Below are 24,117 nucleotides of genomic sequence, written 5' to 3'. Positions count from 1 at the left end.
CGTGGGCAGCGTGCAAGTATATCCTGAGTGCCATGGCTTTTGAGCATGAGGATTCCGTGTACATTAGCCCCTCAGTGACCGGGTCAGATCAGGGTGGTCAGTGCTCTCCTGGCCCCGCTCTCTCCAGATCTCAGCTGAATCTACTAAGGAGCCAGGGGTATTATCTTGGTTTATTGAAGCCATAGAGAAAAGATGGCAAAACCTCATGATGAGTTTGGCAGGGAAGACAGCTGGTGTGCTGGAGAGGCTGAAGGGTGGCTGCCCCACTCAAGGAGGGCAGATGACTTGCTGCTTCTTAACTGGTTGTTTCCCCACGCGGGCTGTGATCGGATACTTGGTGATACCACAGGCATTGCTCCCCTTGTGGAGCCGGAAGTAGCCCTAGGAAATTTAGGGGCATTAGGGCCAGAAAGTGGAAAGGGCCTGTTCTGCCCCGCCCCTTCCCCATTGGGTCAGACTCACCTTCTCACCCCAGTGGGCCCCCCAGGAATTCTTCAGGATCCAGAATGGGGTGGAATGACTGGGATGACAAGATCCCGATGACACTGTCTTCTCTGCCTTGTTTTTACCAAAACCCACCAGCAGGACACAGTGGTCTACAAGTTGAGGGTCACAGGTGGTGCTTGTGGCTTTGATCACACCCTGTTGGTAATGCTGCAGGGGTAGAGGCAGAGGGGCTGAATCTGGGGTCCCCTTCTTCACATGGCCCTCCTCCCACTCTGCCCCACTTACCTGTAATAGGGCCTTGTTGATGGTCACAGTGATAGGCCCCTGGGTGGCCAGGTACCAAGCAATTTCTGAAGATAGAGAATGCTGTCAGGCTCTGCTGCTCTTGGCACATGGGCATGTTCCTCATGCCACTTGTCTGTTGTGTGTCTTTTCCCCAGTGTCACCATCACCCCTGCCCCTCCCCCCTACTGTCTGTAGTAGATAGGTCTGTCTGCCTCTGTCCTGGCATCTCTTTTCCTCATCACCCCCCCCACATCCCCACCCAGATCTCACTTGTTTCACTGTCTGGTAACATGATGAAATCCTGGATCCAGGCCACCTTGGTGTACTTCTTGGCCAGGCACCTGTTTGGTTTGGCACGGCCTACGTATGGGTAGTCCTTTTCACTGGCCAGACCACCTGAAGACGACAAGACAAGGGAAGAGTCCTGGTTCCTGATCCCTGCTACACGTACACACGCGCGCACGTACATACACATACCCACACACACACCTGCAGCCACCCAGCAAGCCCAAGTACTCACTGTCGTTGAGGACAGTTATGAACGCGTCCCAGACGAAGCCACCCTGGCACCCATCTCCACAGCGGCCACAGTCAATCAGCTCTGAAGGCAGAAAGGGACCGTGAACAGGGCCTTCATCTACCCTTCCCTCTCCCCCATCCTCCTCCTTCCCAGCATACCTTGCACCGAGAGTTCTACAGACTGCTGGCTCTTGATGCCCCACTGGGCCTCGATGTTGCCTGCTGCCGCCATGGCCCAGCAGGACTGGCAGTTCTCCTGGTGGGTTAGATAGTAGGGTAGGATAGGGCATCCAAGTCTTGGCCTTCTTCTACCCCTTGGGCTGGGTAAGGCTGAACTGGGCGGGGCACATACCTGGTTCTTGATGGGTGAGATGATACCAGGCTTCTTCCGCCAGTCACAAGTGTGGGGCACCAACTCCCCCCAGTCTTCAGACCCTACCTTCCTCTCCATGCTGAAGTCTCCTCCAGCTGCCCTCCAATTCCCATAGAGCTGATCAAACTCCTCCTCTGGGAACAGAGCCATAGAAGTCACAGATTTGACCCTGTCCCCCCCCCCTTTTTTTTTTTTGCCAGTCCTGGGGCTTGAGCTCACAGCCTGGCACTGTCCCTGAGCTTCTTTTGCTCAAGGCTAGCATCACTCTATCACTTGGGCCATAGCACCACTTCCAGCTTTTGCTGTTTATGTGGTACTAAGGAACCAAACCCAGGGCTTTATGCATGCTAGGCAAGCACTCTACCATTAAGCCACCTTGCCAGCCCTTGTGTTTGTTTTTCTTCAGTTGTGGGACTTGAACTCAGGGTTCTGGATGCTATCCCTGAGCTTTTTTGCTCAAGGCTAACTCTCTCCCCTTTCGAACCACAGCTCCACTTCTGGTGTTTTGAGCGGTTAATTGGAGTTTCACCAGGACTTTTGTGCTAGGCTGGCTTCAAACCTCAATCCTCAGATTTCAGCCTCCTGAGTGGCTACAATTACAGATCTGAGCTACCAGCCGGGCTACTTCCAGCTTTTTGTCTTTTGATTTTCTTTTTTTTGGTCGGTCATGGGGCTTGAACACAGGACTTGGGCGCTGTCCCTCAGCTCTTCAGCTCAAGGCTAGGGCCCTACCACTTGAGCCACAACGCCACTTCCTACTTCCAGCTTTTTGATGGTTAATTGGAGATAAGAATCTCTCAGCCTTTCTTTCCTGGCCTGACTTCAAACCAGGATCCTCTGACCTCAGCCTCCTAAGTAGCTAGGATTACCAGCATGAGCAACAGACACCTGGCTACTCCACTCTTGATACCTTCTCCCACTCCAGCTAAGCGCATCCTTAGTCATTTGCATCCCTGTATCGGATGCATCAGGCAGAAATACTGAGTCCTCTAGTCTTGTCCCTGAGCTGCCTTGGATGCAGGCCAGCAGGGTTCCTGCCCCTGAATTCTGGGGTGGAACAGATACCTAGTTTAGTGCTTCAAGTGGACACTATTCTGTTTATCTGCCGTATCCCTAGAAAATTGCTTCTTCGCTCACTGCCTACAGTCCAGGGGAGTCTCAGTACCTGTGAGGTCACTGAATGGAGTCACCCCAAACTCAGCTGTGCCCAAGTCCTCTTCTTGTAGCCGCTGAGCCCGGATCAGGTTGTGGGCAAAGATGTCCAGACGGCGAGCATGCTCTGGACCAAAACGGATTTGTCTCAGACTGACTCCCTAGAGGCAGGAAGTGGCCACTGGCCGGGTTTCCGGCCACCCACCCCCACCCAGGTGAGCACAGACTCCTTTTCTATAGCCTCCAGTTTCCACTGTAGACACTGGGCCCAGGAAGTGGTTATCCAGTTAAGTGTTAGGTCCCCCAAGGCAGCAAGGGGGGCATCTGCCCACCCTGAGAAGAAGCAAAACCCAGAGTCCGGAGGCAGTGACTCAGAGGGGGAGATTGAGTGAGTAGCTAGGGACAGGCTTCCGGCCCGGCCACCATTTTGTCCACTTCACACCTCACATCGGAAGCTGCAGGGGGGAGGGGACAGCATTGTCTTGCACAGACCAGCACTCGGTGGAAAATGAGACCTAGAGAGAAGGGAGGAGCAGGACCTTCTCTGTTCTTGGAATGGTGGTGACAAGGAATGCCATCATGGGCACACAATGCGGGGACTGGTGAGTGAACACCTGATTTGATAGTCATCAGTCCCATGCTTGTAATCACTGCGAGTTGACGAAGGAGCCAGAGGATCCTTTAAGGCTAGGGCAGATGCCTGTCAGCCATCATGAAATCCTCCAGCTTCAAGGCACAGGACAACCCTGTGTTCACCCACGCCCTGGACACATGAGCCAGTACAACTCCAGTCCTGTGTCCTGCTGGGTGGGATGGATCAAGCCTAGTCCCCAACCTAAACCTCCAGTTCTGTGTCTTTTTTTTTTTTTTTAAGTGCCAGCCCTAGGGTTTGAACTCAGGGCCTGGGTACATTCTTGAGCCTTTTCTGCTCAAGGTAGTATTCTACCACTGAACCACAGCTCCACTTCAGGCTTTGTGGTGCTTTGTTGAAGATACAAGCCTTAGATGTATCTTCTTGTCCAGACTGGCTGTGAACTACAATCCTCAGAACTCACCCTCCTGAGTAACTAGAATTACAGGTGTGAGCCACCAGCGCCCTGTTCAAGTTCTCTATCTTTTTTTCTTCTTTTTAAAATTTTTTTTATAATCATATTTTTTATTGTAAAGGTACTATACAGAGGGGTTACAGTTACATGAGTAAGGTAATGAGTACATTTCCTATTGAGCATTATTACCCCCTCCTTTAAGCTCTTCATCTTTTTTTTTTTTTTTTTTTGTGGTCCGGTCATGGGTCCTGAACTCTGGGCCTGGGTGCTGTCCCTCAGCTCTTCAGCTCAAGGCTAGTGCTCTACCACTTGAGCCACAGCGCCACTTCCGGCTTTTTTCTTTTTGCTTATGTGGTGCTGAGGAATCAAACCCAGGGCCTCAGGCATGCAAGGCAAGCACTCTACCACTGAGCCAACTTCCCAGCCCTAAGCTCTTCATCTAGAAATATATATGCCCCATGATACCTGCTGGGTTTGAGTAACTCCGGTTGAACTGGATCTGAAACATCTTGAAGACTTCTTTCAGTTCCAGTGGCTGGGGACCAGGGCCCTGGCACAGAATGGCAGGAAGAAGGGGGAGAGGGGAGAACTCATTGCTGGGAGTCTGCCTTAGCTATACCCCAGCAAGGCTTGAGCATGACAGATGTCTCCCACATCAAGTGCTCCCCCTGAGAAATGGAGGCTAGCTGGCTGTTTCGGAAGAGGAGCCAGTTGTGAGAAGCAGCTTGGCAACACTTACCTGAGCTCCAGGGGAATTCCAGAAGCCATGGGCTTGGCCTGACACCATCAGGACCAGGAGACAGGAGAGTTGGGCTGTCAGTGCCATGGTATGCAGCCTTGAGTGCCGAATGCAGGGGCAGGAAGCTATGCAGATCAAGTTGGAGGGGGTAGGGCTGGGGAAACACCCAAGACGTCAGGCTCGGGGTAGCAGGTGGACCCTAAAGCATGCGTGTAGGCTGCCTTCCGGACATTTAGGCCTGCTTAGCTTCTTTCCATCCTCCTTTTTTTTTTTTGTCAATTCCACAGCTCTAGGCCACTCCACTTCAGGGCAACTCTAGGGAGACAAAGACAGAGCTGTCCTTCAGGGGACTGGAAGGCAGATCTGAAGTGGACAGTGACAATATATAGACATGATGGGAAACCCAAGGGGCGTAGGCCAAAAAGACCCCTAGACACCAGGCAGAGATAGAAAATGATCAGTGCCCTCTTGACAGCTATTCATGCTCCTGTTAAGCTCAGCCATCTCCTTCTAGAAACTTTCCTAGCTAGGTGCTAGTAGCTCACTGCTGTCCGAGACATTCAGGAAGTTAAGATCTGGGGATCTTAGTTCAAAGCCAGCCCAGGCAGTAAAGTCTGTGAGACAATTTTTTTTCTGGCCCTAGGGCTTGAACTCTGGGCCTGAGCACTTTCCCTGAGCTATTGTGCATAAGACTAGCACTCTACCTACAGCTCCACTGCCCTTTTTTGATAGTTTCAGTGGAGATTAGAGTCCCATGGAGTAATCCTAACTGCTCAGGAGGCTGAGATCTAAGGATTATGGTTTGGAGCCAGCCTAGGCAGGCCTGGGTGCTGTCCCCTGAGCTCTTTTGCTCAAAGTTATTACTCTACTACTTTGAGCCACAGTGCCACTTCTGGTTTTTGAGTGGTTAAATTGGAAGATAAGAGTCTCACATGGACTTTTGTGCGGGCTGTCTTAAACCATGATCCTCAGATCTTAGCCTCCTGAGTAGCTAGGATTACAGGTGTGAGGCTCTGGCGCCCAACAATACATGAGATTCTTATCTCCAATTAACCAGAAGAAAACCCAGGTTGGGGCTGTAGCTCAGAGTGGTAGAGTGCTAGGCCCTGAGCAAAAAAAAAAAAGCTCAGGGACAGCTCACCTGAACCAAACAAAAAAAAAGGTCCCAAAATCTCCTGCCCATGATGCCCACTAGGGTCACTGAGGCTTTCTGAGAAGGCGATTCCAAGTAGCAAGTTCTCCTGGGCCTACATGCAAAGTTGGAGGTTCAGATTCAAGTTTACAAGTATACAGTCATTCCCCTCTGGGCATCAGTGTTTCATTTTTGTAACAGCAACAATTCTCTTTGAAGTTTGAATGAAATGATAGTGCACACCCATCAGCCTGGCCACCTGTTCACATGGTGGCTTCTTAACATTGATAAACACTGATATGGGACCAAGTCAGAATCTTGGAGACAGCGGGATTTGAATCCTCATGCTGTCCTTACCACTCTGGCTGTACCTAAGACAAATCTTTCAGCCACCCTTATCTGTGAAAGGGCGTGGTAACACCATCCCATTGTCCCATTATAGCTTGGCAGAATCGAATGAGGTCCTTGTCACTGCCTAGAATGGTTAAATCTTAATAATCAGGTGAGATTTTTTCTTGTTTTTGCTTCCTCCTCTTTTTTTCTTTTTAATTGGTCCTGGGGCTTGAACTCAGGGTACGGGCACACTGTCCCTTAGCTTTTTCACTCAAGGCTAGTAAGTGCTATACCACTTGAGCCACAACTCCTGGCTTTTTTTTTTTTTTTTTGGTATTTAATTAGGAGATAAGTGTCTTAGGACGCCTATAACCAGCCCTAGCAGGAAAGTCCATGAAACTCTGATCTCATATAAACCACCAGAAAACCGAAAGTGGTGCTGTGGCTCAAGTGATAGAGCTTTGAGCTGACAGCACCTAGGCCCAGCATTCAAGCCCCATGACCACCACCACCACCAACAAAAAGAGTCTTAGGGACTCTCCTGCACAGTGTGGTTTTCAAACTGCAATCCTCTGGTCTCAGCCTCATGAGTAGCTAAAATTACAGATTTTTTTTTTTTTGGGGTCCGGTCGTGGGGCCTGAACTCTGGGCCTGGGTGCTATCTCTCAGCTCTTCAGCTCAAGGCAAGCGCTCTACCACTGAGCCACCTCCCCAGCCCAGGTCTGGCTTCTTTTACTTAGTACTTTGTTTTCAATATTCACCCATATTGGAGTAGTATCAGCATTTCAGTCCTTTATTTATTCATTTATTTTTGTAGCTGAATACAAGAATGGATAGACCAGCCGGGCGCTGGTGGCTCACGCCTGTAATCCTAGCTACTCAGGAGGCTGAGATCTGAGGATCGCGGTTCAAAGCCAGCCCGGACAGGAGAGACCGTGAGACTCCTATCTCCAATAAACCACCAGAAAACCGGAAGTGGCGCTGTAGCTCAAGTGGTAGAGCGCTCGCCTTGAGCTGAAGAGCTGAGGGACAGCACCCAGGCCCAGAGTTCAAGTCCCACAACCGACAAAAAAAAAAAAAAAAAAAAAAAAAAAAGAATGGATAGACCAAAATTTATCAGAGGATGGACATTGGCTTCTTTCTACATTTTGGCTGTTATAAATAGTGCTGCTTTAGCTGGGTGCCGGTGGCTCACCACGCCTGTAATCCTAGCTACTCAGGAGGCTGAGATCTGAGGGTCAGGGTTCAAAGCCAGCGGGGGCAGAAAAGTTCATGAGACTCTGATCTCCAGTAAACCACTAGAAAACCAGAAGTGGGGGGCTGGGAAGGTGGCTCAGTGGTAGAGCGCTTGCCTTGCATGCCTGAGGCCCTGGGTTGGATTCCTCAGCACCACATAAGCAGAAAGAAAAAAGCCGGAAGTGGCACTGTGGCTCAAGTGGTAGAGTGCTAGCCTTGAACTGAATTGCTGAGGGACAGCACCCAGGCCCAGAGTTCAGGCCCCACGACCGGACCCCCCCCAAAAAAAAAAAAAGAAAGAAAACCAGAAGTGACACTGTGGTTCAAGAGGTAGAGCACAGGGACAGCGCCCAGGCCCAGAGTTCAAGCCCCATGACCTACAAAAAAAAAAAAAAAAGTGCTACCAGTACTACATACAGATATCTTGGCGTGTAAATGTTTTCATTTTTCCCTAGAGGTGAAATTGCTGGATCATGCAACATTTTGGGAAAAGACCAGAACGTTTTCCATAGCAGTTGCATCACTTTATACTTACAATAGAGTAGGAACAATGAATAGTTTATTGCATGTGCAAGAGGCTTCCCTAGTGCTGGGATGGCAGGCGTGTGTGCCACCATCTCCAGCCGTCATTTTTGGTTTGGATTCTAATTTTTAGCCTTGACCTAGTGGTTTGCGCGTTGGGCAGTGCGAAGGCCACGCTCAGTAGTTTTCCTTGAACCCCAAGGGCTCACACCTTAGCCACCACCTGCACCCTTCCCCCTCCCCGCACAGCCCCACCTCGGTGCCACCTTGGAAACGATGGCAGGGACAAGCAAGGATGGAGAAGGAAAGGGCAAGGCAGGGGTAGGCCGCGCTATTCCGGCTCGCAGCCCGGCCCAAGCGGGGGATCCCTGGACACGCAGCCTTTTCCCGTCTGGTCCGCCCTGAGACGTTTGCACGGCGAGGCCCCGCCCCTTCCTGGGGGCCCGGCTCCGCCCCAAGGCCTGCGCTCCGCTGGGGGCGGAGGCGGAAACCCGGCGGGGGACGTGGGTGAGAAGAGGGTGGGGAAGGGGCTGGCACTGGGCCCGGGCGTCCGGCTCGCCGGAGTTCAGGCATGCCAGCCTGTCTTAGGGGCTTCCATTCATTTGGGGCCAAAGGGGAATTGCTGCCCCCAAACAGTTGCGACGTTGAGCCCGGCAGGCGTGGGGACGCGCGCTGGAGCGGAGGACCACCGGGCCGAAGGCTGCCCCGCGGAGGAGGGCAGGGCCGGGGATGCACGGCTCTGCTGGGGGGGAGGGGCGTCTCCTGCCTGCGCCAGGGTCCCCACGCCCTCACTTTGGGGGCCACCTGGGAGCCCAGAATAAGATCTTGGAGGGAGGCGAGTGAGGGTTTGGAGCCCCCAGAATGAAGTGCGGGTTTGGGGTGCCTGGTACCCGTGAGATGTAGGTGCACCATCGGAGTCCGGGTCTTGGCAGGACCAAGGTGTGTTCGCACAGGATACAGTTCTGGGGGTGCAGGTTGGGTAGGGTGTAGGTGTACAGGATATATTGAGTGAGGGTCTAAGGGACCCCCCCCCCCCGTCCAGGTGAGCCTGGACGCCAGGCATCAAGGTTAAGACTGAATGCTGGGGGTCCCTGGCTGAACCCCGGGAGGCGGCTCCGGGCAGGGCAGCGCCGCGGGGGACCGGGTGGGGACCTGTGGCCGGCCGAGGGCGGAGAAGCGGGGGTCGGGGTCCCTCCCCCTGGCGCGGGCTCAGGAATCCGCCGAAGGGCGGGCGGAGGCGCCGGGGTGGGCCGCGCCGGGCGGGCGGGCGGGCGGGGGGCGCTTCCTGGGGCCGTGCGTCCAGGGAGCTGCGCCGTCCGCCCGTCCGTCCGCCGCCTGCAGGCACTGCCGGAGTCCACGGAGCTGCCGGGCGCCTCGGGCCCAAGTGAGTGGCCGTCCGCGGGGGAGGGCGCGGGCCCCAGCGTCCGCCGAGACAGCGCGGCGCGGAACCCAGAGGCCTGCGCCCCACGGCTCGCACTGCTGGGGCAATGGGCAGAGGCCGGGTGGGCCTGGGATCCGGGCCTGCGAGAGGAGTCGGCCCCCAGCCATGGAAGGCTCGGGTGCCAAGCACGGCCCTGAGCTGGAGGCGGCGGGAGCGGGGGCTCGCGTGTCTTGGCAGAGGCCCCTGACCCCTGCCCACCACCTCCTAGCCTCGGGATGCTCCCTTTCGCTTCCTGCCTCCGCGACTCTCTACTGCTGTGGGCGCTGCTGCTGCTGCTCCTGGGGGCAGCGTCTCCCCAGGAGTCTGAGGAGCCGGACAGCTATACGGTGGGGACCGTGGGGCCGCTGGCCTGGGATGGGGCGGGCAGAGAGGATGTTGGTACTGGAGTGGCAGCTGCGGGGACCCAATCTCCCCTTCCTGGTTGGTGGGTCGGCTGGAGGCTTTTGTTTGGATCGTGCTTGGAGGGTGGCAGGGCTCAGGCCCTGTGGTTGCTGGCTGGTTGGAGGAGACCTGGAATGAGCGCTGGCCATCTCTGGTTCCCTTCCAGGAATGCACAGATGGCTATGAGTGGGATCCAGACAGCCAGCACTGCCGGGGTGAGTGTACCTGCAGGACCCACTAGCCCCGGGAGCCTAGCTGGGGTTCAGGTGTTAACCACCACCTCCAAGAACTGTGGCCAGAGCCTAATGGCCTGCCCTCTACTCAGCTCTGCTGGGCCTAGGCCAGCTCCGGTTCTCTGGGGGCTCAATTAGAAGTGGCTCTTCCTCTAATCTACCCCCTCCCAGTAAGCAAGCAGCTGAGCACTACCCAGGAGAGCCAGGTTGCATACATCTCTCTGAACCACAGACCTAGCCCAGCTCTTTATCCTGTAACTTAGGAGGGCAGTTCATTAGGAGGCCTGCCCATTAGTCTTGGGCTGAGCTAGGGCTAGGGCCTTGAGGTGGGGCTGAAACCCACTTTGAGGCAAGAGAATTGGGACAAATAGGGAACAGGAGCCCCACCTGCAGCCCTGACAGGTCCTAGGCAAGCAGACATCCTTATCCACTTTAGAGAAGGCCGAGCCGGGGCTCCTGCCTCTCACTACCTCCAGGGCCAGCCCAGATGACTGGCTGTGCCCAGCAGGCCCCTCTCTGCAGATGTCAACGAGTGCCTGACCATTCCTGAGGCCTGCAAGGGCGAAATGAAATGCATCAACCATTATGGGGGCTACTTGTGCCTGCCCCGCTCGGCTGCCGTGATCAATGACCTACATGGCGAGGGACCCCCACCACCAGTGCCCCCTGCTGAACACCCCAGCTCCTGTCCACCAGGATACGAGCCGGATGAACAGGAGAGCTGCGTGGGTGAGTGCCAGCCACTCCAGTACCCAGGCTTCCAGCCCTCTCACCAGGCGTCCTCTCCTGATCCTCCCTTGCTCAAAGCCCATTGGGCTCTTCAGTGAGGCACCCCCACTCATTCAGATCCCCACTCATTCAGATCCCCACCACCCCCGGGGATGTAAGAGCTCTGCCCCTCCTCCCCCGTCCCCTCTTCCCCAGCCTCTGGCTCTATCTGCTTTAAGATCTATATCCCACCCCAGGGAGCCATGGGCCTTGAAGAAGTGAAGGTCCCGGTGTCAGTGATATTAGGGGGTGGGCAGAGCCTTGTTTAGCTCCACTGATATGGGGTGTCACAGGGTCAGGGTGCCTTTGGAGGCTCCCAGGCTGCTGGGTTTTTTTTTTTCTTTGTTTTTTGTGCTGTGGAGAGGATTTAATTCTTGTGTTCTTGCCAGTCTACCATGTGCCCATGTGAACGTTATCTGGTGTGTGCCACCACTCAAGCTGGTGGCACGTGGGATTGTGCTCAGAGCTGAGTGATGTCTTCCGCAGATGTGGATGAGTGTACCCAGGCCTTGCATGACTGTCGCCCCAGCCAGGACTGCCATAACTTACCTGGCTCCTACCAGTGTACCTGCCCAGATGGCTACCGCAAGATCGGGCCAGAGTGTGTGGGTGAGTCCAGGGAGTCTTTGTTCTGGGCCCTAGCCTGGCTCTCATTCTAGCACCTGCCCCCTCTTCCTATCTACTCCCTAAATCACCTCAGTCCCTTATCACCTGTGGGGGGGTGGGGGGGCACACTGTATGTGGGCAGGGGGCGTGTCAAGGCTGGCCTGGCTCTGGCCCAATCAGCTCCTTAGGTAAAGACAAGATGGATCATGGGTGCTGAGGCCTTGAGTTCTAGCTGACCAAGGCCCTGCCTGACCTCTACCCTCCGCCCTCCTCCCCTATCTCCATCCCAGACATAGACGAGTGTCGCTACCGCTACTGCCAGCACCGCTGTGTGAACCTGCCCGGCTCCTTTCGCTGCCAGTGCGAGCCAGGCTTCCAGCTGGGGCCCAACAACCGCTCCTGTGTGGGTGAGGCTGGGCTGGGCCAGGCTCCTGGGTCCTGGGAAAGAAGGTGTGAGATGAGGGAACTCCCTTCCTAAGATCAGCCTAAGTGGAGGGGGCCTGTGGGCTGCTCTGTTCCTTTCACCCCTCCAACTGTTCCTGGCACCTTCAGATGTGAATGAGTGTGAGATGGGGGCCCCGTGTGAGCAGCGTTGCTTCAACTCCTATGGGACCTTCCTGTGTCGCTGTCACCAGGGCTACGAGCTGCATCGGGATGGCTTCTCCTGCAGTGGTGAGTCCAAAACCTGCGCTGAGTTTCTGAAATTGCCCTTCCAGGCCTTGCAGTTCACCATGCCACCAGCAGCCACATGGTTGTGTTTGACCCTTCCGTGTCCCATTCTCCTCACCCATACACCACCATGCCCTCCATCCTGCGCTGGTCGCAGGGCACTCCAAGACGGTGGGCACCCTCAGGTGCAATAGTCTCCTTCTGAGCTGGCAAGACGAGAAGGATATGGGTACCATTCTTCCTAGCAGTCAGGCTGAGCTACATTTGAATCCTGCACTAGAGCAAGCCATTCGTCTCTCTGAGCTTGTTCCTTCTACAAAATGGGTTGGATAGGGGATGAATAGGGACAGTGATAATGGACCGGCTTCATCAGATCTCCAGCAGCTGAAGTTGGAGAGGAGTTTGTTGAGAACTTACTCTGTGCAGGGTACTTGGCTCTGCACACTTGGTCTTTGTGTCACCCTGTCAACAATCCTTTGACATAGGTATGATTTTGTTGTCCTTTCTCTTCAAACAAGACAATAACATGACCATTATTGGGAGAATTGTAAAACAAATAAGTTTTGGGTGAATTCCTGAGAAGTTTAGCCTTCAATTTAGAGAGGTTAAGTGACTTTACCTAAGTTAATTAAACTCCAAGGATGAGATGGGCTGGGGCTCAATCTCAGACTTTTCTCTCCATGTCACGTCATGTGCCCTTTTTTTTTTTTTGTTGGTTGTGGGGCTTGAACTCAAGGTGTGAGTGTTGTCCCTGAGCCTCTTTGTGCTCAAGCCTGGCGCTCTACCACTTGAGCCACAGTACCCCTTCCAGTTTTTGAGTGGCTAATTGCAGATGAGAGTCTCATGGGGGCTTTTCTGCCTGGCCTGGCTTCTAACCACAATCCTCAGATCTCAGCCTCTGAGTAGTTAGGATTGCAGGTGCGAGCCACTGGCTCACACAGAAAGTATCCTTTCTGTCATACTTTGCTATGGAGTAGAAGCTCGTTGATGCCTGACTGCATAAGGGGAACAAGAGTAGAAAACAGCATCCTGTGTGTAGCTCATAGCTGCCAAGAGGGGACTAGGTGCAGACTGATTGTGGGTTGTAGGAATTGGACAAGTTGTTGAGAACTACAGCAGACACTTCTGATCTGCTAGTTTAACCTGTTCATGTTACTGGCAGGGAAATGGGGAAATGGAGTTGAATGTATGCCCAAGCCTTTAGATTTCAAGTTTTTTTTTTTGTTTTTTTTTTTTTGGGGGGGGAGGGTCCAGTTGTGGGCCTGAACTCTGGTCCTGGGCGCTGTTCCTCAGCTCTTCAGCTCAAGGCTAGCGCTCTACCACTTAAGCCACAACACCACTTCTGGCTTTTTTCTTTTTACTTATGTGGTGCTGAGGAATCGAACCCAGGGCCTCAGGCATGCAAGGCAAGCACTCTACCCCTGAGCCACCTTCCCAGCCCTGTTTTTTGTTTGTTTGTTTGTTTTTTCCCCCAGTCGGTCGTGGGGCCTGGCCTGAGCACTGTCCTTGAGCTCCTCAGCTCAAGGCTAGCACTCTACCACTTGAGCCACAGCGCCACTTCTGGTTTTTTCTGTTTGTGTGGTACTGAGGAATCAAACCCAGGGCCTCATGCATGCAAGGCAAGCACTCTACCACTGAGCCACCTTCCCAGCCCTTTTGTAAAAATTTTAATTGTTTTTTCTATTAATGTTCTTACAGTCCTGGGACAGATCAAGGACTTAGGAGATCTGGGCCAACCTATAGACATAGCCTTCTAAGTTATTCACACACTTGCTTTTGTAGTACTGGGATTGAACTCAGGGCTTGATACTAAAGCATACAGAATACCACAGAAGTATACCCACAAACCCTTCAGACCTTTTATTTTTGTGCTGGTATTGTGGCTTGAACTCAAGGCCTGGGCACTGTCCCTAGTTGAACTCAAGGCCTGGGCACTGTCCCTAGTTGAACTCAAGGCCTGGGCACTGTCCCTAGTATCCTACCACTTGAGCCACAATTTCACTTCCAGCTTTTTGCTGGTTAACTGGAGATGAGTCTCATGGACTTTCCTGCATGAGCTGGCTTTGAACCATAATGCTCAGATCTCAGCCTCCTGAGTAGCTAGGATTGCAGGTATACCTGGCCCCTCTGACCTTTCTTTGAGCCCTCTATCCCCCTCCTGAGCCTTTCAGGGCTCCTCTTGTCCCTTCTCTCTTCCCATATCCAGGGCTCTTGTCCCTAATTGGGCTGTGGGACTCAATGGTGAGGGCTGCCCTGGTCCCGGTATCCTCATCTCCACCCTCCCTCCCTCAGATACAGATGAGTGCAGCTACTCCAGTTACCTCTGCCAGTACCGCTGTGTCAATGAGCCAGGCCGCTTCTCCTGCCACTGCCCACAGGGCTACCAGCTGATGGCCACACGGCTTTGCCAAGGTACAGGGGGCTGGGTTGGGCGGATGGGTTTAGGAGCTCATGTCCCTGATTCCAGCCCCTCTGCCCTGGTACAGACATTGATGAATGTGAGTCAGGTGGGCATCAGTGCTCTGAGGCCCAAACCTGTGTCAACTTCCATGGGGGATACCATTGTGTGGACACCAACCGTTGTGTGGAGCCCTATATCCAGGTGTCGGACAAGTGAGTCTCCGAAGTGACAGGCTTCTGTGGAAACAATTCCCAGAAGGCCTTATAGCGGGCTAGTGCACCTGAGGGCTGGTGGGAGTTGTAGTCTTCTGCTGGGATTCCCAAGAGGATCTTGGATGGGCCAGAATCTTACTGTCTTCCATCTTGGGGCCTCTAGCCGCTGCCTCTGCCCCGCCTCCAACCCCCTGTGTCGAGAGCAGCCTTCATCCATTGTGTACCGGTACATGAGCATCACCTCGGAGCGCAGCGTGCCCGCCGATGTGTTCCAGATACAGGCAACTTCCGTCTACCCCGGGGCCTACAATGCCTTTCAGATCCGTGCAGGAAACTCTCAGGGGGACTTCTACATTAGGGTAAGGTGCTCTCTTACTCACCCGCCGCCCCCCCAACATGCATTATTCTAAGAACAGTGAGTGGGAGACTAGGTTGTTCCACTACTTCCCATCCCAGGAGGCGGGACTGGTGTGTGCAATGGAACATTCCCAGGGTCCCAGCCTCTAAGACAGTTCTGACAGGCAGTTCATCACTGGGGTTTGAGCCTCAGTATCGGCCTCCCCTACCTGGCCTTGATTTCTTCAGCCACAAAACAAGGAATGGCGTTGAGATTTGTGTAGGAGTTGGATTGGATCCAGTTCTGCTGCTGAGCTAGCTGAGGCTGGCACGGGTCCAGGTGTGGCTTGCAGTGTGTGTGGGAGGGCCTCAAACCCCCTGTGTTCTGCTGTATTTAAGCTTTTAGAGGCATTTGGCATCAGAGCTTGCTTTTTTCCCCTTGGAGTTGAGTGCTTCGGGGCTGACAATGCAGCTTAGTGATACAACATGTGCTTAGTCTGTAGCAAGAGGCCCCGGGCTTGATCTCCAGCACCGAAAGAAGAAAAAAAAATACTGATGGCTTTGAAAGGGAGTCTAGTCTGTTCCAATTACCAAAGGCTCCATCATTCCAACACTGGCCTTGAGTCATCAGTTAATCTTGATTAGAAAGCAACTAGCTGGGAGGGGTGGGGAGAGAACCAGTGGGGTTATTTTGGAGGGCAGAACCTTAGGCTAGAAGAAGGATGTGTGTGAGAGCCTGGGTGACAACAGCCTGACCAGGGCTGCCCCCTCCCCCACTTGACTGCCCTGTGACGGGAAGTGAAGTGGAAGTGACACTGGGACAGGATCCTGCCTGGCACAGAGGCTGACGACCCCCATGTCCTGCCACCCACTGTGCCCTGCAGCAAATCAACAACGTCAGCGCCATGCTGGTCCTCGCCCGGCCAGTGACAGGCCCCCGGGAGTACGTGCTGGACCTGGAGATGGTCACCATGAACTCCCTCATGAGCTACCGGGCCAGTTCCGTACTGAGACTCACCGTCTTCGTGGGGGCCTACACCTTCTGAGGAGGGGGGGACCCTTAGAGAGGGGCCATCTGCCCCCTGTAGCTGAGGAGCCTGGGGCTCAGAGATGACTGTGTTCTGCTAAAAAGCAAGATGTTGTGAAGGATAGAAAGGCAATAAAGGGAGAAAGGAGGAGTCCTGGTGGCTGAGGTAGGCGGGCAACCTCAGCTTGGGGAAGGGGCCGGGCTTGGGAGAAGCAGGCCAAGCCCACCTGAAGGGAGCTGTGTTCAGGTTGAGGGGCTCCACTGAGGTGGGCCTGAGGGCTTCAGAATCACCCCAGGCCTCATCCCAGCACCCAGCTTGGCTGATGTGGAGGGGGGTGAGAAACCTTACCCAGGACATTGCCAAGAAGCCCAGAGTTAGAGTCCTAGCGCTGCCTCAAAGTAGATATTTGTTTAAGCCCCGCTCGCTTCCTGGGCCTGTTTCTCAATCTACAAAATGAGATGATGACTGTGACTGCTTTCCTAGCTCCTCTTTTCCACGTTATAGAGCTTCTTATCAAATGAACTTTTATTGGACAAGGGACCATCTAATTACATAAAGTAGATTCAAAGCTGCAATGCCCATTGACTCCATCTCTCTGACAAGGAAACTCCAGATTGTCCTGCTCAGCTTCCCAACTGCTGTTATTATGGTCATGTGCTACCACACCTGGACAGGAACTTGTTCTTAAAAGCACTGGCTAGGGCTATATCTGTAGCTCAGTGGTAGACTGCTTGCCTAGGATGCCCAGTGCTCTGTGTTTCTCAGCACTGCAAAACAAACACAAAAAAAACCCCACTGGACTCTACCTATTTCACTCCTAAGTTCCTGCATATTGTATAAGGGTCTAGGGGCTTGGCATTTCCTCCATAACACATAATAAGGCTGCAGACACAAAGGTTTTTATTGTAGCCCTAAAGATCTCAGTTGAAAGGCTGGGGAGAGAAGGAAGATGAGGACTGGGGTCTATCTCTTGGCACACGTAGCTCAGGTCAGGGGGCTGTAGCTGCAGTAGAGCTGGGACAAAGTCCTGCTCAGAGCAGGTCCCAGGTTCCTGCAGGAAGAGAAAGGCAGGGGACGGTTGGCCCAGGGCCTAGGCTGCCTCCCTCCAGATGAAGGCTCACCCTCACCTCTGCAGACGCCCACACTTGATAGTGCTCAGTAGCATCTCCTGCTCCTTGGGGGTGGCGCAGGCGTCGTAGGCGGCCAGGAGGCTGCGGGTGGGGTATACGGCGCTGACTATCTGTATGTACCAGCACCATGAAAACCATGAACCATGAACAGGGAAGTCTGGGGTGTCAGGGTCTAGACACTGCATATTTTACTAAGCCTGATATTTGAGGCCCTGCTCCATCCTGTCTGTCCCTCTGTTCCTGGGGTGCGAACCAGCAAAGCTTCCCAAAGCTCCCCATCTTCCTCGAAGAAGCCACCTCCTGGCACCGGGTAGCACACATTCCTGTCTTCCCCCGCAATTCCATCGACCTGAGTTCCCAGGGTTCGCCTGGATCTGTGCACAGCCAAGCTCACTCCATAGGAGCCCTGGTGAAGGTGAACCTCACACAGGCAGCGCATACCTGGCGGGAGTGCTGTATCGCTCCAGGAGCGCCGCTGCCTTCTCCCCACTCAGCCCTCGCACCTGCATCAGCTGCCGGGCAAACACTTCTCGCACAGATTGGGCCTAGGGTTGGGGAGGCCTGGGTCAGGGGCAGGCTGGGCCCCTGGGCCACCTAAGCAGGGGCCAGGCAAGAGCAGTACCTTGTTCTTGATGGCTCCTGCGTTGAAGTCTCTGAAGGTGAGGAGTGAGCAGAGCGGGTTTGGGGAGGGCCTCTCCCCTGGCTTGGGATCCCCCTGGGCTCCCCAGGGGCGGCTGTGCAGGGTGCGGCCCTAAGGGAAGAGGTGACTTAGGCCAAGCTGGGCAACGCCCAACCTGTGTTTCCGAGTCCTGGGCCTCCCCAGGCAACCTGAGAAATGGACATCCCCCCCACACTGCCTGCCTAGGCACAGCGAGGCTCCACTGCCAAGCAGGAGCCCTCGTCACCTGGTAGAGTCTCTCCAGGGCCCGGGTCAGCAGTGCCAGGTAGGCGGCTGACTCCTTAATGTCAGCAGTGCGCTTCACGAAGAACCCATCGATGACCTGTGCAAGAGGAGAGCAGATAGAGAGCTGGCTCCCGGCTTGAGGCATGAGCCGTGGCTCCTGCCAGCCTGGCCCTGCCCTCCCACTTCACCTGGGTGTTGGTGACAGCCTGCAGCAGCGTGCTCTCAGGAAGGCTGAGGTTATGGACTGAGCCATGGTCCTCCACCAGATACACAGGGCGCCCCAGGCCGCAGCGCTTCAAGCGGAACTGGGGAGGTGGAAAGGGGGATGGGGTGGGGGAGGGGTGGTCAGGCCCAAATGCCCAAGTGACTGGGCTGTTTAGCATGCCCCACATTCGAGCTTGCAAGGTAACCCCAAGTCCTGCCAGTTGTCTCCTGCTCAGAGAGGTCTGTGCAACCAGTGTTCCTACTCCTGGGGGAACCCATCCTTTAGGCCCCTAAGACTTGTATGTGACCTCTGACCCTAAGGCCGGCGAATAGCCTCTGCTTTTCTATTACTGGGGGCCCTGGCCTTATGTGGGATGGCTGCACTGGGTAACAATAAGGTCTTTTTTTTCTTTTTTCATGTTAGTCCTGGTGTTTGAACTCAAGGCCTGGACACTGTCCCTCAGCTTTTTTGCTTAAGGCTAGTACTCTACCTCTTGAACCACACCTCCACTTCTGACATTTTGATGGTTACCAAAGATAAGAATCTCAGGGACTTTGGGGGGTGGGGCAAGGTGGGGAGAGGGCTTGGCTTTGAACATGGATCCTCAGATCTCAGCCTCCTGAGTAGCTAGGATTACAGACATGAGCCACCAGAGCCACCCTTGGGGTCTTTAAGATGCTCCTCAGCTCAAAGGAGGCCAGAGGTGCTTTGACTGGAGGAATCTTCTCAGCAGTGCCCTCTGCTTGCTTTGGGCTGAAGACGGGCCTGGGGCAGGCAGTGGGAGGATAAGGCCTGCGAGCCAAGGCACCTTCTGCTCCCGGAAGCGGCCATCCACGATGCTGCTGCACAGGTCATCTAGCCGCTTGCGCTCCACAATGTGGTCCAGAACTAACTCCCCAGGTCTTGCTGCCAAGAAGCCAAAATGCGTCCTCTTGACTTGTGACACCCCCCATCACCAGGTCTAGTCTCTGACCCTTGCCCATCCACAGATCCCTCCCTTTTTTTGTGCTAGTACTAGGACTTGTGAGATAAGGATCTCACAGACTTTCCTGCACAGGCTGGCTTGGAACTTCGATCAGATGACAGGGTATAGCTAGGCTTATAAGTGTGAGCCATGGGCACCTGGCCTATCCACAGCCTTTTACCTGGATCTCTGGGCTCAGTCTCCTGTGCCACCCACACAAAGTCCCCGACGTGCAGTTTGCGCACTGTGTGTGCCACACGCAGCCGCTGCAGCTCTCGGAGCAGCTCTGGCCGGTGTCCTGCCCTGAAATTACAGGGAAGGAGGCCAAAGTCAAGGTGGTCTACTACAGGCGCCCCCCCCCCAGCATCTACTCATCAGCTTCACCACTATTCCCCCCACCCCCCTTACCCTCGAGTCTCTCCAGTGTCAACACACAACAGCACCCTGTACTCTCCAGGCCTCAGCTCCAGCAGGGGCTGCTGGCCCTCTCCTCCACTGGTGCCACTACAAGGAAATGGGGCGGAGTGTGAAGCCAGGGGCACCCCTGCACACACAGCTCACAGAATTAAGAATGTGCTTCTGGCTTCGTTTGTAGGAGCCCCCACCCTCCCTTGCCCCAATTCCCCCCCTTCTTCCTCACAGCTCGGCAGAGGCTGCTCTTGGCACTGCTGGTTCCTCCCCAGGAGGCTCCTTAGGCCTGGTGCCCACATTCACATTCAGCGAGCTTGAGCTTTCTGACTCTGCCAACTTCTGGGCCAGCTCCAGGCCCTCCGGGGTCAGTGAGAACCTGGGAGGTGGAGGAGACACACATAGCTCTCTCTTCTTCACATCTGGCAAGGTCTCCTGCTGCCCCTAGTGAGGTGAACTTCACCCCGCCTTGGCCTCCCTGCCCAGTCCCTCTTCCACTGTTTTCTTGCCTCTCAGACCAACTTCCTCAGGACCTCCTTAGTGTCACTTCTGAAGTCTGCAGTATGTGTGCCTCCGTCTCCTTCCCCTTGTCTTCACTCATGCCGTTCCCTCCTTTCAGCATGCTTCCTGCATTCTACTAGGGCCCCATACTTTTAAGGCCAATCCTCTCCACCTGAGCAACAACCCCAGCTCATCTTGCATTAGCTATTTTTCAAGTAGTGCCTCAATTATTATTATTTTTTCCCCCAGGCTAGCCTGTACTGTGATCCTCCTGTTTATACCTCCCGCATGGCTGGGAATCATAAGCACTCATTACAAGTGTGGCTTTGGTAACTTTGTGCCTGCTCAAACTACAATTCCCCAGTCTCTGCCCCCAGAGTAGCTGGGATTACAGGTGTGTGCCACTGAGCCTGTCCTCCAATCAGATTTAAAGACATGCCAATAATGCCATGTCCCCATCAAAGGCTTTCTGCTCCTCTAACAATGGAGCTCCCTCTGCTGTTTTAGTTGCTCATAGGCTCCGTTTTTCCACAGTGCAGGCTCCTGAGATGGGCTAGGCCTCCCCAACCTCAGCAGTACCATGTGTGGGAACTGCTGGGGGTAGGCGAGCCTCACTAAGAATGCCAGAATGCCGTGCATGCTCCTTCATTCCTGCCACCAGTATCTTCCTGCAGCAGGCCCATACCTGGCTGGCTGGTGTGTCCTGAGGACCAAGTTCCTGTGGAGCAGGCCACGAAGGGCAGGCCAGGGTCGAGTAGTCCCAGGGGCTACCTGGAAATAGGAATAGAAACAGAGCTCTTGGTATTCCAGGTTCCTGTGTCCCTCAGCCATGAGCCATACTTGGACAAGGCCTCATGCCGTCCTTCACTGCCATGAAGGAAAGACTCCAGCCCAACTTGGGTGCTCACCTTGGGGGCCTTCTGGCCACACCTCTGCAGCAGTTCCTCCTTGGTTAGGAAAGAGTGGCCATCAGGGTTCTGCAATCATGGTGGAAAAGTTAGGAGCTGCTTTTTTACTTCCCTGAATGGCTGAGAAAAACTTAGCCTTGCCATCACCAGGTGCTTCTTGGAGCCCACAGCTCCACTCATTGCCTCATCCCACCCACCGCTGGGGTGGCCAGCCAACTTACCAGGTGCTCCTGGTAGAGCTGCAGTAGAATAGCTCGAGCTCCTGAGTGCCGAGCTGGCCAGTAGCCACCAGAGCCTCCTGCTTGGGGTTGAGCAGAAACCTGAAAAGGACAGAAAGAATCTGGACATGAATGATGGTCAGTCAGTCAGTATCAGCTCAATCCCTGGCAAGGGCTGCATTTTTCACAGGCCCATGCAGCCTGTGGATGAGACAGAGACCAGTTGTAGGGCAAAGACAAAGGGTGGAGGTTTGTGCCTGGCCCTGCCTCAGTTCTGCCACCACTGCAAGAGAACACAGCAAGGAAATGGCTCCCTCTCTGTTATCAATATCCCCATTTACAGTCTCAAAGAGATTCATTGAGGAATCTCTCAAACCAAGTCGTACTCTCAGCGCTCCCCCTTTGCCCCCTCCTCACCGGCATGTTAGAGTCCTGGTCTTGGGCAGGTGACCCTTCCATAGCTGGACTCTTCTCTCCCGACGGGGGGCCTGGAGCATGGTCACCTGCGGGAGAAGAAAATCAACCTTGAGTCTTGGGGAGTACGCAGCTAGCAGAGTCCGTCTGTTTATGCTGTATTTGAGATCTATGAGGTTCAGAGAGTGCCAACCACTACCCCAGGCCAAGTGGCAGCTCCTCCAGGAGTTGGGGAGCTTGAAGCCAAGGCACCCAAAGTGGGCGCGGAGGCTGCCCCTGGCAGGCCACCCGCTGCGGCCCGGGGCGCTCACCGCCCGACGCTCGGTGCTCCTGCAGCCGCTCGTCCAGCATCCGGCAGAGCCCGTCTCCGAAGTGCTGGAGGATCTTGGCTTCCTTCCCGCTGCGCAGGGGCAGCGGGTACCGCCGGAGCGAACGCAGCGCCTGGCGGGGCAGGGGTGCGGGTCTCGGTCAGGGGGAGCGCGGGCTCGGGCGGCGCCCTCCCGCCCCCGGCGCCGGCAGTCCCGGTACCGGACTCACCTTCTGAAACACGAAGCGCGTGCGGCGCCCTCTGCGGGCCGCCTCGTCCCGCCACTCGGTCAGCCAGAGCACGAAGAGCGGGTTGGGACAGGCGGGCAGGGGGCGCTTGCGGCCCAGGCGCACGGGCGCCGCCATGAGCCCCGGGGCTGGACCCTCAGCGTCCCACGCCGGTGCGATCGCGCGGCGCGGCTGTCAGGACGCGAACATCTGGGCGCGCGGGCGGGGGGGGGCTGAGGCAAGAGTGAGGGCAGATCCTCCCCGAACACGTGGCCCCTGTTGGGCACTAACTAGAGGTTCGCTCCCTGCGCTTCTCTATCCCCGCACCACTCCATAAGAGACCCAGCGGGAAAGGGTCGCTACCATCTTCCCTCTCCCCACCCCCTCGGCTTCCCCAGACCCCACCCCCCTGCCAGGACCCGCCCTTTGGAAGCGTCCCGTCCAGGCCAGAAGCTCTGACCCGCCCCTTCCTCTCGCCTTAGATTCGAGAGCAAGGGTGGGGGGGAGCCTCTCCGTGTTGGAGAACGGAGGGGGGCAGCGCCCCCTGCGTCTGGGAGGACTGTCACCCGAAATTAGTAGCCCGGAAGATTTCTAAGCCTGGCAGTTACGGCCTCACCCCCGCAGAGGTGACAGGTGACCAGCTAGGCTGGAGAAGAGTCGGACAGGGCAACACAAGTACAAGTATATTTGTAGATGGGACATCCGGGAAGGAGTGTAGGGGATGGCACAAAGGTAAGACAGGAATAGCTGAAAGATCTAAGAAGAAATGGTGAGCCGTGGGACACGTGTGTATGTAGTGGGGGGGGGGGGACACAAAGTCAGGGACGTGCCCCGAAGGCCCAGGCTAAGTGTAAGGGGCGCGCGGGGCGGGGTGGGTGTGGGTGTGTGTGTCAGAGAATAAGTAGAAGACCTTTAAGAGGTGCTGGGGTTCCTGGAAGGTTGGGGAGACCAGATTGGCGTGTGATGGCATCCCAGGAAGCTGCTTAGTAGACAGAACACTTCGTTTTCGTGGCTCACGGAGGTTGACGATCGAACTCTTGCACAGGGGTCTCAGGTTGAAGGACAAATGTAGGTGAATTGGGTACAGGTCTCGTCTGGGGTTTCAGCAGCCCCAGGCCGCCAGCTGTCAGGCCAGAAGTGGGCGGGCTCCAGGCAGCGAGGAGCGGGGCGAATCCTAGCTCCAGGCCCGCCCAGCCCGGCTCCCGGAGCCCGCCTCCTTCCCGACCCGGCCTTATAAGGAGCCTGAAGCCGGAGTTGGGGCCGGCCCCGCCCCCTCTAGTCTCTTGTCCTAATAAGGACATCTAGGGCATCCCGCGGCCGGGGGCGGAAGGATCGCGTCTCCAGGGTAACTACGAAGCCCCTTCCCCCTCCTCGTTGCTCTGGGAAACTGCGAGGCTCACAAAACGGTGGAGCTAGTCTTCTCTTTAGCCCGGGGTGCTGAGGGGACGCGGCAGAGAAGGGGGTGTCCAGCGGCTTCTTCTACCTGCTGCAATCGGAGCTTGGACGGTGGACGCTGCTGCCGACTACAACCCCCAGCATGCTCTGCGAAATAGCCCCCACTCCTTGCGTTGCTCTCCACTTGCACGCTTTATTCTGCTTGTGGTACCAACGCCCTTGCTCCGACTGTTTCCATTGCCCAATTTTCTTGTAGTGAAGCTAAGGTCGGTCGTTGTTCTAGGCCAACGAAATCTTCCTGGAAGTTCCCCACATGTTTAATTTTAGGCTCATGTTCCCATAGAGATAGTGTCTCGGTTTTTCTGAGTGTTAGAGTGACTAAATTTATCAACTTGACAACTAGGTTCGTCTTTCTCTTCTCTCTGCCTGGCAAAGGGCACGTAAGTCTTGAATGCACACACACATACACATACCCGTCCTGCTTCACTGAATTTGCCAAACGTTAAGAACCAAGCTCTTCTTTCAGATTCTCTTGTAGCTATTCCCGTGTGTGTGTGTGTTTCCCTCTTATTCTATATGACCTGTTCCTTTTTGTGAGTGTGCCGTTTTAGGGCTTAAACTCAGGGTCTGGGCACTGCCCCTGAACTTTTGTGCTCAAGGCTAGCACTCTACCACTT

General features: G+C 55.0%; 3 protein-coding genes across 6 annotated transcripts; 1 reads left to right on the top strand and 2 right to left on the bottom strand.

The window, feature by feature from the left end:
• Window positions 1–21: 21 nt before the first annotated feature.
• On the bottom strand, window positions 22–4,671 carry LOC138818812 (cathepsin W-like). Its single transcript, XM_070009956.1, has 10 exons — window positions 4,562–4,671; window positions 4,288–4,372; window positions 2,790–2,903; window positions 1,604–1,758; window positions 1,411–1,507; window positions 1,253–1,333; window positions 1,003–1,128; window positions 733–797; window positions 463–654; window positions 22–381 (listed from the first exon to the last, which is right to left on the bottom strand). The coding sequence occupies exons 1-10, from the start codon at window positions 4,646–4,648 to the stop codon at window positions 268–270; spliced, it is 1,116 nt and encodes a 371-aa protein (XP_069866057.1). The 5' UTR covers window positions 4,649–4,671; the 3' UTR covers window positions 22–267.
• A 3,566-nt stretch (window positions 4,672–8,237) lies between these two features.
• On the top strand, window positions 8,238–16,434 carry LOC138818705 (EGF-containing fibulin-like extracellular matrix protein 2). Of its 3 annotated transcripts, none has more exons than XM_070009745.1 (11): window positions 8,238–8,291; window positions 9,434–9,551; window positions 9,773–9,821; window positions 10,362–10,568; window positions 11,094–11,216; window positions 11,504–11,620; window positions 11,766–11,885; window positions 14,175–14,294; window positions 14,369–14,495; window positions 14,659–14,854; window positions 15,716–16,434. In XM_070009745.1, the coding sequence occupies exons 2-11, from the start codon at window positions 9,441–9,443 to the stop codon at window positions 15,875–15,877; spliced, it is 1,332 nt and encodes a 443-aa protein (XP_069865846.1). In that variant the 5' UTR covers window positions 8,238–8,291; window positions 9,434–9,440; the 3' UTR covers window positions 15,878–16,434. The 3 variants fall into 3 exon arrangements, with proteins under 3 accessions (XP_069865846.1, XP_069865847.1, XP_069865845.1); XM_070009746.1 differs by lacking the exon at window positions 8,238–8,291 and adding an exon at window positions 8,344–8,723; XM_070009744.1 differs by lacking the exon at window positions 8,238–8,291 and adding an exon at window positions 9,093–9,168.
• A 222-nt stretch (window positions 16,435–16,656) lies between these two features.
• LOC138818704 (crossover junction endonuclease MUS81) lies at window positions 16,657–23,554 on the bottom strand. Of its 2 annotated transcripts, XM_070009742.1 has the most exons (17): window positions 22,956–23,554; window positions 22,049–22,255; window positions 21,823–21,952; window positions 21,515–21,600; window positions 21,101–21,199; window positions 20,880–20,948; window positions 20,657–20,742; window positions 19,703–19,849; window positions 19,471–19,566; window positions 19,244–19,365; window positions 18,907–19,004; window positions 18,082–18,198; window positions 17,895–17,990; window positions 17,612–17,740; window positions 17,431–17,534; window positions 16,987–17,070; window positions 16,657–16,910 (listed from the first exon to the last, which is right to left on the bottom strand). In XM_070009742.1, the coding sequence occupies exons 2-17, from the start codon at window positions 22,181–22,183 to the stop codon at window positions 16,844–16,846; spliced, it is 1,665 nt and encodes a 554-aa protein (XP_069865843.1). In that variant the 5' UTR covers window positions 22,184–22,255; window positions 22,956–23,554; the 3' UTR covers window positions 16,657–16,843. The 2 variants fall into 2 exon arrangements, with proteins under 2 accessions (XP_069865843.1, XP_069865842.1); XM_070009741.1 differs by lacking the exon at window positions 22,956–23,554 and having other exon boundaries at window positions 22,049–22,422.
• Between the last annotated feature and the right edge of the window lie 563 nt (window positions 23,555–24,117).

Source organism: Dipodomys merriami, unplaced genomic scaffold (assembly GCF_024711535.1).
Source record: "Dipodomys merriami isolate MVZ:Mamm:240054 unplaced genomic scaffold, mDipMer1.0.p SCAF_78, whole genome shotgun sequence".
Lineage (NCBI taxonomy): Eukaryota > Metazoa > Chordata > Mammalia > Rodentia > Heteromyidae > Dipodomys > Dipodomys merriami.
Note: the sequence above shows the minus strand (reverse complement) of the source record. Positions and strands in the feature narration are given on the sequence as shown.

Coding starts and splice junctions, on each gene's coding strand:
- LOC138818812 (XM_070009956.1), bottom strand. CDS start 4,648: ATGGCACTGACAGCCCAACTCTCCTGTCTCCTGGTCCTGATGGTGTCA. Junction 1,759..2,789: donor TCCATTCAGTGACCTCACAG/GTACTGAGACTC, acceptor CTCTGTTCCCAG/AGGAGGAGTTTGATCAGCTC. Junction 1,334..1,410: donor TGTAGAACTCTCGGTGCAAG/GTATGCTGGGAA, acceptor TTCTGCCTTCAG/AGCTGATTGACTGTGGCCGC.
- LOC138818705 (XM_070009745.1), top strand. CDS start 9,441: ATGCTCCCTTTCGCTTCCTGCCTCCGCGACTCTCTACTGCTGTGGGCG. Junction 11,621..11,765: donor CAACAACCGCTCCTGTGTGG/GTGAGGCTGGGC, acceptor TGGCACCTTCAG/ATGTGAATGAGTGTGAGATG. Junction 14,855..15,715: donor AGGGGGACTTCTACATTAGG/GTAAGGTGCTCT, acceptor TGTGCCCTGCAG/CAAATCAACAACGTCAGCGC.
- LOC138818704 (XM_070009742.1), bottom strand. CDS start 22,183: ATGGCGGCGCCCGTGCGCCTGGGCCGCAAGCGCCCCCTGCCCGCCTGT. Junction 19,366..19,470: donor GACACTGGAGAGACTCGAGG/GTAAGGGGGGTG, acceptor CTGTAATTTCAG/GGCAGGACACCGGCCAGAGC. Junction 16,911..16,986: donor AAGTGTGGGCGTCTGCAGAG/GTGAGGGTGAGC, acceptor CTCTTCCTGCAG/GAACCTGGGACCTGCTCTGA.